Source organism: Cyprinus carpio, chromosome B22 (genome assembly GCF_018340385.1).
Source record: "Cyprinus carpio isolate SPL01 chromosome B22, ASM1834038v1, whole genome shotgun sequence".
NCBI classification, from domain to species: Eukaryota; Metazoa; Chordata; class Actinopteri; order Cypriniformes; family Cyprinidae; genus Cyprinus; species Cyprinus carpio.
Window position 1 is genome coordinate 29,986,051 of NC_056618.1, and position 13,661 is coordinate 29,999,711.

General features: G+C 33.1%; 1 protein-coding gene and 1 long non-coding RNA gene across 2 annotated transcripts; both read left to right on the plus strand.

The window, feature by feature from the left end:
• Positions 1–687: 687 nt before the first annotated feature.
• On the plus strand, positions 688–5,651 carry LOC122141766. Its single transcript, XM_042749878.1, has 5 exons — positions 688–916; positions 1,164–1,484; positions 3,307–3,441; positions 4,476–4,597; positions 4,670–5,651. Exons 1-5 carry the CDS (start codon positions 892–894, stop codon positions 4,760–4,762), a joined length of 696 nt encoding a protein of 231 aa, XP_042605812.1. The 5' UTR covers positions 688–891; the 3' UTR covers positions 4,763–5,651.
• Positions 5,652–12,580: 6,929 nt separating this feature from the next.
• LOC109093579 lies at positions 12,581–13,661 on the plus strand. Its single transcript, XR_006157982.1, has 3 exons — positions 12,581–13,085; positions 13,357–13,428; positions 13,560–13,661. It is a non-coding gene; the product is annotated as an uncharacterized LOC109093579 (long non-coding RNA).

Genomic DNA, 13,661 nt, shown 5'->3' on the forward strand with positions numbered 1-13,661 from the left:
CAGCCGGAGAGTTCTAGTATTTTAGTGGGATGGCACCAGACGGCTGCCAGCCTGCCTGCATAAACTGTGACGTACGAGTTATTTTGAAACATGACGTGAGAAATAAATCTTTTGAAGCTTTGAATCAATTAAACCAAATGATTCACTGAATCAAAGTGCTCAAAACTTCTTACGTTGTTGACGCCTGCTGGTCAGAACGGTGTAACAGAATTTAGTTTTACAGAATCATTGCAAATGTATTAATGGAGGTATAATCTACCTAATGTAATTAATTAATTAATAGTACATACATACACACACACACACATACATATATATATATATATAATCAATTTGCACACACAAAAAAACAGTGCATTAAACAGTCTCTGCGATGTATGTGTGCCATCAGGGACCGGATGGTCAGAAATTAATTGCAACATTTTATTAAGTCTTGATTGTCTCAATTCAGGTTTTTTCCCCCTCACTCCCCATGTTTATTTTCATATCTAACCCTTTAGATTTATATGATGTAATATCTCCACTCAGTTACTGTGTTTCATCTTTACTTTTTGTTTTAATATCTAACCCTTTAGATTTATATGATGTAATATCTCCCTAATCAAACACACCTGAGCATGCTAATCAATGTCTTCAGGATCATTAGAAAATCAAGGGTAGGTGACTTTGATCAGGGTTGGAGCTAAACACTGCAGTGCATTGGCTCCCCAGGGTAAGATTTGAGGAACACTGTGTAGACGATAGGTGAAAGAAAAGAAAAAAAAACTGATCAGAGCATACTTCCTGTGCTAGGCGTGGTTAAACTTTTTCTCTCTTCGCTGTGTACTAGCGTTCAGTGCTGTCTGGGAGGAACCCAGGTTTCATATCAAGTGTTTTATTTGCAGCTACAACATGAGGATTTTGCAGCTTCATCTCTGTGAGTATTACAGCTTTTTATCTGCTTTCTGAACTTTATTTCAGTCAAAAGTTTAGACACACTAGATTTCTCTTGATAATTTTAATGTTGCATAGAAATATATATATATATATATATATATTTAGACCAATGTATTGATTTCAAAATGTTTTATTATTATTATTTTTATTATTTATTTACTTATTTTTCTTGTTTAGAATGAATCTGAGTCTTTGGGGTTTTTTCTTTTCTTTTCTTTTTCTTGTAGGTCTACTTATATGGTGTCAAGCAGCAGAGACTTTAACAGATCAGCTAATAAATTTGGGGCAAAATGTGACGATAAACTGTGATTTTGAAAATGAGGTTTATTGGTTTTTACTGAAACTTCCATATTCTTCAGTTATATTACGCTCTTTCTCAAGCCCAACTCCTTTTTATTACAATGAACATTACAGACAAAAATATTCAGTGACCTCTAAACATCTGGTCATTAATAATGTCACTACGGATGAGTTAGGAGTTTATTTCTGCATGAGCACAGACTCTAAAAGTCCACAGTTCAGCTATGGCACCAGACTGTACATCATTGGTAAGTGCACTATTGCTAATAATCCCAACTGTCAAAATAGTGACCGTCAGTGTTGGGGAAAGTTACTTTTACAAGTAATGCATTACAATATTGAGTTTTTTGTTGATAAATTAAATAATTAAGTTTTTTGGTTTTTTGGAGTTTTGTTAGTTTTGTTTTTTTTTTTTTATTTTTGAATGTGTTGATTGTTTTTAATATAAGAAGTTCTATTTATAGCAAATCTTAAAGCCCTTTCACATCGTTATTTTAATTTTTAGTTACTTTCAGGCTGAAGGAAAAGCAAATTCACATCTGTACGATTCAACACTCTTCAGCAATAATAAAAAAACTAAATAAAAAAATAAAACAAAATAAAGCACAATTGTTAGTTTATCTAAAGTCATTTTTGCTTATTAGTATGGTTGAACTGGATCATCAAAGGTCAGCAGCAAAGACATTAGTTAATAAAATTAGATTACAACATTACAAAACGATTAGATTAGATAAATTTGTGTTAGTTAACATATTTAATTATTGCAGGTTTGCGTCATATTCTGAGTTTGCATTTCACGGTTTTAATTCATTTGGTGAATCTGTTTTTTTGCAAGTAGGATGAATTAATGCACTTTCACATTTAGTCTAGAACTACATCATGTTCACACAGCGCTCACAACACCTCTGTACTTTCGATTTCTCCCAATATGGGGACAGGAGACTTGTCAGTCAATAAATGGGAAAACAAAGTACCAGCCATTACTTTTTTGAAAAAGTAACTCAGATATTTTCTTGTAGATTAAAAGTAATGCGTTACTTTACTAGTTACGTGAAAAAAGTAATCTGATTACGTAACTCGCGTTACTTGTAATGCATTACCCCCAACACTGGTGACCGTAAAAAATGTTTTCATTTATAAAGCTCTAAAAACCTTACTGACTGATGTTATAGTGCACTTCCTGCAAATATTGAAAAAATAAAGGGTCTTATTTAAATTTGTGCAGTTTCACATGATTAGTGCAAATTGTCACATGACCAGAGCTGCCTATTTCCTCTTTGCACCTTGAGAAGATGATGGCTGCATCAAAGCTCCAAAACTAAAGGCTTGTAAATTGTGTTAGTATAAATTTTTTACAAAGATTTTTGGTACACATGATCTTTAGGGTGTCTAGTAATAATATATGCATTCACATATATTTAGTTTTGTTGAATGTGGTCATAGAATGAGTAAACATGTTGATGGTCGCAATAGTGAATGGTAGGATAACAGTAAACTTAGGCATACAATATAAATCAGATTGCAGTTGCTAGTGAAAATGACAATAAAATGTTGCAATGACAAAATATTGCACTAAATAAAAAATTCAAATGTTACAAAAAATGTACAATGATGATGTTGTAATACTCGTAGCATTAATATAAAAATTTGATGTTATATTTTACAAAAAAGTACAAATTTTGAAATGTGTTGATGGTTGGATTTTTTTTATTTTTTAACTAAGTGTTCCTATCAATGTTTTACGCTTAATAGTAACCCTAGAATGTGATCAAACAGTTTAAAATAGCTGAGCTCAGATATCTAACCATTTTTGTGACTGCAGAAATGTTATTTCAGTACAAACATTATCCCACCGGTCACATTTGTGACCAAACATAAAACACATTTTTTCACACACTTTTCCAAAAAAATAAAAAAAATAATTTTGATTATTTCAAAGGCTTACTAATGACACATCATTTGGATATCTTCATGTCTGGGAAAAAAAATGGGATTAAATGGGTTAAGCCATTCAGTACAGTGATTATTTAGAGATTGTTAACCGATTGTGATTTTATTCCTTCCTTACAGAACCAACTCCACCAACTGAGTGTCAGAATTATACACCAGCATTGGTAAAGTACACTGAGCAGAATCAGACGTCATGGCAGACTCTTACCCTCATATCTGGTCTGATAAATGCAGTTTTAGTCATTGTTGTCATAGGTGAGTTTTCATTAGTGAATGAAGCAACTCAATATTCCTTCGTTACTAAAGTGAGGTTTTGGAATTAGTAACAGAGGCTTGGGCTCAGCTGTTAAACTGTCAAACTTTGATTTGAATCCATGGCAGAAGGAAGTAGTTCACACAAAAGAGAGTTTGTAAAGACACTCCGTTGTTGTTTCTTATGTAATTACACACTTGTGCCGTCAAACTGTTGTATAAACGCAATATCATACGAGTAGCCATGAGATATGGCTGTATATCAGCATGCTGTAATTAACTACGGCCTACGGCTGAATCACAGCTGTGCTGATATACAGCCATATCGCATTGCTATATATATATACAGCTGTGCTGATATACAGCCATATCGCATTACTATTATAATACAGCCATATCGCATTGCTATATATATATATATATATATATTGACATTTTGACATTTTCTGAAGATTACATTTAATTACATTTGTTTTAAAAAATTAAAAACTTTAAAAGAATGTTAGATGATGGTGAAGGCAATCTAAATGTCAAAATAAAGAAATGCTCAATTTATTAGCATCAAACATAAAATATCAGCCGATTATAATAAACTAAAAAATCTATTATATCAGCCAATAACCCAATACATTCTTAAGGCAATTTGTAACTATTTAAAATTTTCACAAGCTGGTGGCTAAATTGTATGAATTTGTACAATCCCATTTATATGTTTATATACATACAATTAGTTTATGTCCCACTGATGGTTAGATTTAGATTACCTTTATGCTTACTTTTTTTTTTTTAAATCTTTTCTTTTTTGTATTAAATTCCTTTCTATATGAATCACATGATACAAATTCATACAAAATCCTCCCTGTGAAATAGTTACGTTTTCTCATTAGATCGAGTAGATATCCGATATGGATAACCGATATGATACCGATATATTATGTGTTCCCCAAAAAATACAGGGGATCCATCTACAAATATATCGACATAATGCTGTAAGTGTTGTAATTGCATAAACATTTATTACTTTATTCAATTCTCAGGACAATTGAAGGTTTGTGTTTGTAGAAATAAAAGGCCTGCAGAACTTTCACAACAACTTCATAACACTGACCTACAGCCGACACAATTTATTCAACAGCATGTAGATCCAAACCAATCACAGGTACATTATCTCTATCTATCTATCTATCTATCTATCTATCTTTTTTATCTCATTTCCTCTTTGTTCTTTCAGCATGCTGAGGAGGACTCTTCTCTGTTGTATACAAATATTCATCCTGCTCCAGTCAACAGCACTTATGTTGCTTTGCAGCTGCCAAAACCATGAAAAGAAGCGTACAGCTGAACTCATACTTATTTCACCACGTCTAAGAACAAACTGAAACTCTTGCGGTTGTCCAAGCACACATTTAGATGATGGATGTGCACTGTGGTTTGGTTTGCTTCAGAAAAAGTATTGCATCTATACTGGTGGCCTGCACTTTGACCCAGTCAAGAGTTTTTCTCTTTGTGTAATACTATAAATGTAAATCTTTACATTTATGTTATGGAATATCTTCAGTCAGTCACTTATGAAGTTCATGTGATTGGTAAAAAAGTGGATGGAGCAAACATGACTTGTTTGACGTGATTGACATGTGATATTTTGTGATGCTAACATTTGTGTATCAGACCCCCCCCCCCCCACAAGTGTTTGATATGCTATGATATAGTACGCATTATAGATTTTATTGCAAATGAAAGCCTTTCAGTGACTGCTAATGTTATTACCTTAAAGTGCTAATTAAAAACTTATAAAATGTAAGTGTCATGAAATCCCCTTATATCATCACACTTCTGAAGAATGCTTAAAAAAGGTGTGATAATTTGCAGAAAGGAACATATGGAGGTGGGGACAGCCACACACGTCTAGATCTGAGATAAGCAGAGTAATACTAGCAATATTTGTCAACTGAGAATAATAGTTGTTCTGAACATGTAGGTTAAGTTTTCAAGCCACACTGCTGCTATAGCTGGAATTCAGCAACAAGTCTCATAAATCAGCCAGTAATGTCTAAAAATGCAAGCGTTGGATCAGATTTCTCATTCTTTTTGACAATGACTTTTGTTAAATTTCCATTATGTTTTCTCCATTAAATACAAAGACTGTATGAATAAAACTTGTGTGTTTAAGCAGTTTTATTGGAAAAACAAATGCATGCTGAACAGACTCTGGCTCTGATTTTGACAGCTCTGTGCTCTATTTAATGTAACACTCATCCATAGTTAACTTTGTATAAAGAAAGAAAGAAAGAAAGAAAGAAAGAAAAACATTTAAAATAACATACAGTTATTTTTCCTGGGCATGCCATACTTGTCTCTAGTGATCTATTATGGCTTCAGTACGTCTTTCTCTTTGGTGAAGAAGACACAACAGCGCCTCTACTTGGCAGAGACAGGATGAGCAGACAAATAATAATATAATCCCAGTGAAGCAGTAAATGAAATAAAAACCTCTGCATCAACACTAGAGGTCAGTAGACTCTAATCACTGGAGGTGAGTCTATAAGAAACATTCAACATAAATATGCAATATTTATTTATTTTTTAATTTTTTTTTTATCATACTGAGTATCTCTAGTTTATTATAACTGTTAATAAGCAGGGTTTATTTTGTTATATGAATGTAGTACTCTGACTCTGTTACAAGGAAACAATAGTAAATAATAAAAACATAATAAAAATTATGAGTATTAAAGTGGTTTATAAATGAGCCACAAACCAGCTAAGTGGAAGCAAAAAGATGATGAAACCACTTCCTGGTGTGTCACATTTCCAGTGTAACCACCTTAAAATACAACACACACACACACACACACAAGATGATGAAAAAAATTAATCTTAGTTTGTGAGTCAAACAGAAACCTGTTGTGGTCTGAGCTTTATTTGGGTCAGTGTATAGCACAGAGGTCAACATTTTTTTTCTTCTCAGTTGGGTGAATAAATGGTACTTGTTCCTAATAGTGTGTCTATTAATGCATGTGTGGTTGGTTAATTTGTGAGTAAAGTATATCTTGTCCATCCGTATGAACCTCACAGTCTCACATCCATTTTGCTCAAATTTTGTGCAAAGCTATATGTGGTGACCTTTTCATCATAAACTGTATTTCAAGTCAAAATATCAACAATTATAGTCCACTTGGCTAAAGCTGCAAGGAGAAAGTCAAAAGCCATTATGTGCTGTTAACTGAGGGACAACCGGGTTACACCTGGGTGTAACATTTGATAGAATCAGTGCATGCTAAATAATGTACAGAAAATGAAATTTATGGTGATTCACATTTAAAAATAATACAGAATTAAAAACAGTATATATATTTTTCCCCATAGGCTAAAACACCAGCTTTCGCCAACAAACCAAAGCGCTCGCATCAACTCTTAAGAAATATTACACTCAGTAAGATATGTAAATATAAACACTGAAGAATGTATTTGTTTTCTGTTACTGATATAATAACAGGGCTGTGTACATAAAAAAAAAATAAAAAAAAATAACCACAACCATGTGCCTGTGCGGGTTCACGTGATTGGATATACACTCCTTTCTAGTAGCAATTATTGAGGTGATTGTATCATAAGAAAAACTGCTGAAGAATATGGTTCTCGCTTTAGTTTTGCTTCATTTATGGTTGTGGCATTTCAATGGTATGTATTTAAATATTTTTATTCATTCAGTTCTTGTAACATAGAGAAAAAAAGTGTTACGTAAATTTGCAGGAATTACATGTCAACCACCAGTTTTTTTTTTTTTAATAATAGAAGAGTGTTTCAGTTTTTCTCATCTATGTCAAATCAGTCTGAAATGCTACTCACTTTTCATTGTTTAGTTAGGTAAAAAGTGGAATAAAGAAAGTAAAAGGGTAATGTTTATGTGTGGTTCTGTTTCAGGAGTGTTTGGTGTTGAAGCAGGTGTAATGAACAGTTTGTCAGTGATGGAGGGAGATTCTGTCACTCTACACACTGATACTGACACACAGAGAAATGATGCAGTGATACAGTGGATGTTTGGAGCTCAAAACCCAGATATTGTCATTGCTGAAATCAATAGAGATGCACAGATCAATGATGTTACTGATGAGAGATTCAGAGACAGAGTGAAGATGGACAGTCAGACTGGATCTCTCACCATCACAAACATCAGAACCACAGACTCTGGACTTTATAAAGTAGAGCTCACCACAAATTCAGAAGCAGAGAAAACGTTCAATGTTACTGTCTATGGTGAGTACAGCAGCAGAATTTGGTCTTTTCTCTTCAGATCTATTTTGACCATAATAGTACTGTCCCCTGAGCTGACCTAGAGATCTCAACAAAGTTTTGATGTTTTCCAGATCATCTTTCTGTTCCTGTCATCATCAGTAACTCTTCACAATGCTCTTCATCATCTGAAAGTTCATCAGTGTCTAAATGTTCACTGCTGTGTTCAGTGCTGAATGTGAGTCATGTGACTCTCTCCTGGTTCAAAGGAAACAGTTTAATCTCCAGCATCAGTGTGTCTGATCTGAGTATCAGTCTCTCGTTATCTCTGGAGGTGGAACATCAGGATAAAAACACCTACAGCTGTGTGCTGAACAACAACATCAGCAACCAGACCAAACATCTGGACATCAGTCAACTCTGTCAGCCGTGTGCAGGTACATCAGAGATGATATTAGTGTTATACACTGAGCTGATCTCTGTCAGCCGTGTGCACCATGTGAAGTTATATTTATATGTATTTATTACACTGAGTATATACGGTGCACCATGTGCAGGTATATATATATATATATATAACCCACAGATGTGTTTATGTATTATGTATTTTTTGTTCAGTGTTTTAGATTTTATTTACCAGTTTATGATTTCATTTAATATTTACTAATTGTAATTTTGTATTATAGGTTTTGTCTCCATTCAGACTGTTTCTCTGGTGTTTGGTCTGATCTGTGTTGTTCTGGTCGTTGGGATGTTTGGTGAGTTAACTTCTGACTTATTACAATTAAATGTACAGTAGTATGACCGTAGTGTCTGTAAAATAAGAACATAATTTATTTTTTTGGTACATTGGTTAAGTTGGTCTTAATGTTTTTAAGATATTTTTTTTTTTTCTTAGCATTCTTAGGGCTATTAATGTTAAGATTTGTTTCTTGTTAGGATTGTTAGGAATGTTTTTAAGATACAGACATACAGCAGCTTCTAATGAGTCTTGAACAACCTGAAGACTCAACACAAACACTGATACATTATGTGCAAGTGTAATTAATATGAGTTATGGATTTCCAAATAATATATTTCAGAGTTTTGCAGCTCATTGTCAGTCTCTTAACTGCAATATGTTTGATAAATCATATTTCAGTATACCGAGGTGGAGATTTACACATTGGGTGAAGGATTTGTGTCAGTAGCAGAACTAGATATTCATGATGTAAGATGTTCATAGTGACTGGATTTGATATTTTTCTGTATTTCTTAGATTTAGCATGCATAATATCTTGAATTGCTTCATATTATGCTTAACTACAATGTTGGACTTCCAAAAATGTTTATTAGTTGGTATTTCTGTGTTCTCTTTTTAATAAAAAAAAATAAACAAAACAATTATTTGTGATTTTCATTTATTCTTGATTTTAAGATTTATGCATATGCACATACATTAAATAATACTAAACAAAATGTGGTAACATTTTTATTTCATTCAGTTTTAAAAAGTGTGCAGATTACATCAAACTGCTGACATCAAATTGATTCTTGTGGCTCTCAGACAGAAAACATGTTTCTCGCAGTGTTCAATTTACACACTTACCGGAAACATAAAACTCTTCACTGCACATTTATTTCCTACAAGCACTGGCATTTCCTTCAGAAAATATAATTTTATATTTATATAATGTTAACGTGGTATTTAATAGATATAATGCTCCTGGATGTGTTGAACAAACCAGTTTTGACACAAACATTGTTTGGTGATTTAGGTCAGAGGGTTTAGAGTTTTTAAAATGTCAAGGTTCAAAACAAATGCAAATAAATAAATAAAATACTTACCTGTTTAAAAGTTCTGAGATCAGTAGGTTAGTCACTTTTAAGTGCTTTAAGGTTAATCAGAATACACAATACTGCAAGTTTAGACAAAACCCTTTTTTTGCTGTTGTGTATTGCATTTTTCAAGTGATGTCTATTTTTCGAGGTGGTATTATTTGAGGAAAATGTACACTCACAATAAAATTAAAACCAGTTGCCGAATTATAGTTTGTTTCAGGGCTCAGGCTTTTCTTCAGTTTGTGTTTGGTGTTGTGGTGTTACTAAAGCTGTGATCTGATTGGTCACGTGTGCTCCGGTGGGTGTGGCTACTGTTGCTGCTTTAGTTCAAGACATCAGAGCCAGAATAAAACTTATATCATCAAACATGGAAAATTTTATATACTCTAAAAGATAAACAAAGTATTTTTTATTTCTTGATGAACAGTTCTTATAAAGTACAAAGTGTATTTTTGTCAACTCAGTTTGATGCAATTTAATGTGAATATTCAGACCCGATAAAGAATATGAAAAGTTCAGAGATAACCAATTATCAAGGTAAAAAAAAAAAGGTAAACCATACACATTGAAAAGTGCTGAGATCAGTATGTTAACTTTTTAAAGGTTCATCAAAAAATATATAGTAAACGGGGAATTAAGTCTGTGGTCACATTCAAACAGAAGGCAAGTGATAGACGTAACCACACTGTGGGCTGATTTTATTTGACATCTCGCACACATACAACCCTGACAAAACCAGTCACATTCAGACTACAATAAACTGGAGCAACAGACACAACGTTAACACAACATTCTTATGTATACAAGCATATATTTAAATAATAATAATAATAATAATAAGCATGACAAATACAAAAATTGCATTTTCAGTATGGGTGTGTGTAATTTACATTGCAGAATAAAACTTCCAAGTATTGTCAATTTATATTTTACCACAGGCCTTGTTTTACATATAAATTGAACCCTATTATAAAACTATATTATATTTTGACATCATGGCTGCTGCACTCTATAATGTTAATTTATGTTTTACCTTTTTTAATTAATCACATAGGTTACATATTTCAACTAGTCATCTCATTTTATTAATATTTATTATGATTTTTTTTCATATTTTTTCCTATATGTATTTCTTATACATAATTTCTTATTTCTTGCTCCAGTCATAAAGAATATTTTACTATACAAATAGGGATTACTTTCGATTTTCTTTCCTTGCATTTCTAGCATCCTGAAAGGGTGGAGCTGAGATGCAACTAAAGGAAGTGTAAAAAGGAAACGAGTATGCACAAATATAAATTGAGAAGACCCACAGTCTGTTTAGATATTTTCCTTAGTTTTTGCCTGGTGTGGCTACTGTTGCAGTTTTTGTTCATGACAAAAATCCAGAAGAGAAAAGACATGAATCTTTTTTGTTTTCTTCTTCTTCTTCTTGGTGAACAATTCATATAAAATTGATGAAACTGATGAATTTTGAAAAAAAAAAAAAGTTTTAGAATACCTTTTTATTAATAAATTCAGACACCAAGGTTATAAGGAAGATATTGTAAATACAGTTGTTCATATCTTGCAAGTTTTCTTCTTTTTTTATCATAAATATGAGGGTTCTCTGACCAGCTTAGTTTGTGAGTCAGACAGAAACCTGTTGTGGTCTGAGCTATTTTTTTGGGGTCAGTGTAGCACAAGTTTAACTACATGAATGTGGTTTATTCAGTTGGATGAACAAATGAAACACGTGAATGTGTTTGTTAATGGATGTGTAGTTTAGTATATCTTGTCCACCTGCTGATATGAACTCTGCAGTCTGACATCAATTCTACTGTAAACAAAACAACTTCACAGTCATGTAAAGACATGCATCTATCAACACTGATGTTTAAAAAAACAAAAACAATATTCAAATAAAATCAAAGTGATGCACAATATGAAGCAAGATTGGAGGAGCTGATCCCCTTGGAATGGTTCTGTTGGAGATTTCCAAAGGACAGGTAACAGCCACTACAGCTGTGCAAGGCTACACCATGAGGTTATTTCATAGATGCAGAATTCAAAATAATTTGCTGGAATAATTTGGTAGAGTATTTATGTATGGAAATTATTCAATTATTCATTAATTATTTGTGTACAGAAAATGTAGAGGTAGGCCTAAAGTAAAAATTAAAAAAAGATAAAGCACAAATGATTCCCACATTAAATTAAACACAAAATGTAGGGTTCTGTAGTAAAGCTAACATGTTCCTAACAAAACAATAGTGTACTGAATATTGAAAATGTGAAGATGTTTAAACATAATAATTTAAAGTTTGTTTTCTGTTAGTGATAAAAAACAGGGCGCATAAAAAAAAAGAACGATAACACGCCTGTGTGCGTTCACATGATAGGATGTGCAGTCCTAGTCCTGTCTAGGAACCTCAATCGATGTCTGGTGATTGTAACAGAAGTTTCTGACACCTTTAACTGCTGAAGAATATGATTCTCATTTTAGTTTTGCTGCGTTTATGGTTGTGGCATTTTAATGGTAAGTTTTTCTTACTTCTTGCAATACAAATGAAATAACGTCATGTAAACTCCCAGGAGCTACGTATTAACGTGCGGATACATTTCTTATGCGAAACTTGATCACTTTAATAATTTGTAAAAGTGTATTTCAGTTTATTTTTGTCTTTCTGTGTTTTCTTCAACAGTCCCCAAAATGCTATTCTTGCATTTAGTTTGAAAAAAGTGTTCAGAATTAAGAGTTGATGTATGATTGTGTTTCAGGAGTGTTTGGTGTTGAAGCAGGTGTAATGAAGAGTTTGTCAGTGATGGAGGGAGATTCAGTCACTCTACACACTGATACTGACACACAGAGAAATGATGCAGTGATACAGTGGATGTTTGGAGCTCAAAACCCAGATATTGTCATTGCTGAAATCAATAGAGAGGCAAATATCAGTGATGTTTCTGATGAGAGATTCAGAGACAGAGTGACGATGGACAGTCAGACTGGATCGCTCACCTTCACAAACATCAGAACCACAGACTCTGGACTTTACAAAGTAGACATCACCACAGATCCTGTAGTAGTCAAAACATTCAATGTTACTGTCTATGGTGAGTACAGCAGCAGAATTTTTTTCTCTCCAGATCTATTTTGACCATAAATCTTTATACAAATGATCAATGTATATTGAAGTGAATGAAATACAAGTATAAAAGTGATTAATTAGTTATGTCCCCTCTGCATATTGACTCTGAAATCTAAAAAAAACTTTGAATTTGATTTCTCTTCATGCTCTGATATTTTCCAGCTCTTCTTCCTGTTCCTGTCATCATCAGAGACTCTTCACAATGCTCTTCATCATCTTCATCTTCATCAGTGTCTAAATGTTCACTGCTGTGTTCAGTGCTGAATGTGAGTCATGTGACTCTCTCCTGGTTCAAAGGAAACAGTTTCATCTCCAGCATCAGTGTGTCTGATCTCAGCATCAGTCTCTCTTTACCTCTGGAGGTGGAACATCAGGATAAAAACACCTACAGCTGTGTGCTGAACAACAACATCAGCAACCAGACCAAACATCTGGACATCAGTCAACTCTGTCAGCCGTGTGCAGGTACATCAGAGATGATATTAGTGTTATACACTGAGCTGATCTTCTTTCAGCTGCCTGGTTTTTGATGATTAAAAAAAAAATTCTTTAGTGTTTTTTTGCTTTTGTTTTTTATTTCTATTCAAATATCAAAATATTTCTGAACCCATTTCAACCCACAGATGTATTTATGTATTTTTTTTCAGTATTTCATTAGATTCATTGATCGTCATAGATTTTATTTACCAATTTCTGATTTCATTTAATGTTTACTAATTGTCATTTTGTGTTAAAGATTTTGTCTCCATTCAGACTGTTTCTCTGGTGTTTGGTCTGATCTGTGTTGTTCTGGTCGTTGGGATGTTTGGTGAGTTGGATTATGACATATTACTATGTACAGTAGCATGACCGTAGCATCTGTAAAATATAAACATAATAATTTTTTTTTGGTACACTGGTTAAGTTGTTCTTAATGTGTTAAGATTTGTTTCTTCTTAGGATTATTAGGGCTATTAAAGGTTTTTGCTGATAGAAGTAAGAAAAACGTACAACGCCCTGAAGATACAGACATACAGCAGCTTCTAATGAGTCTTGAACAAC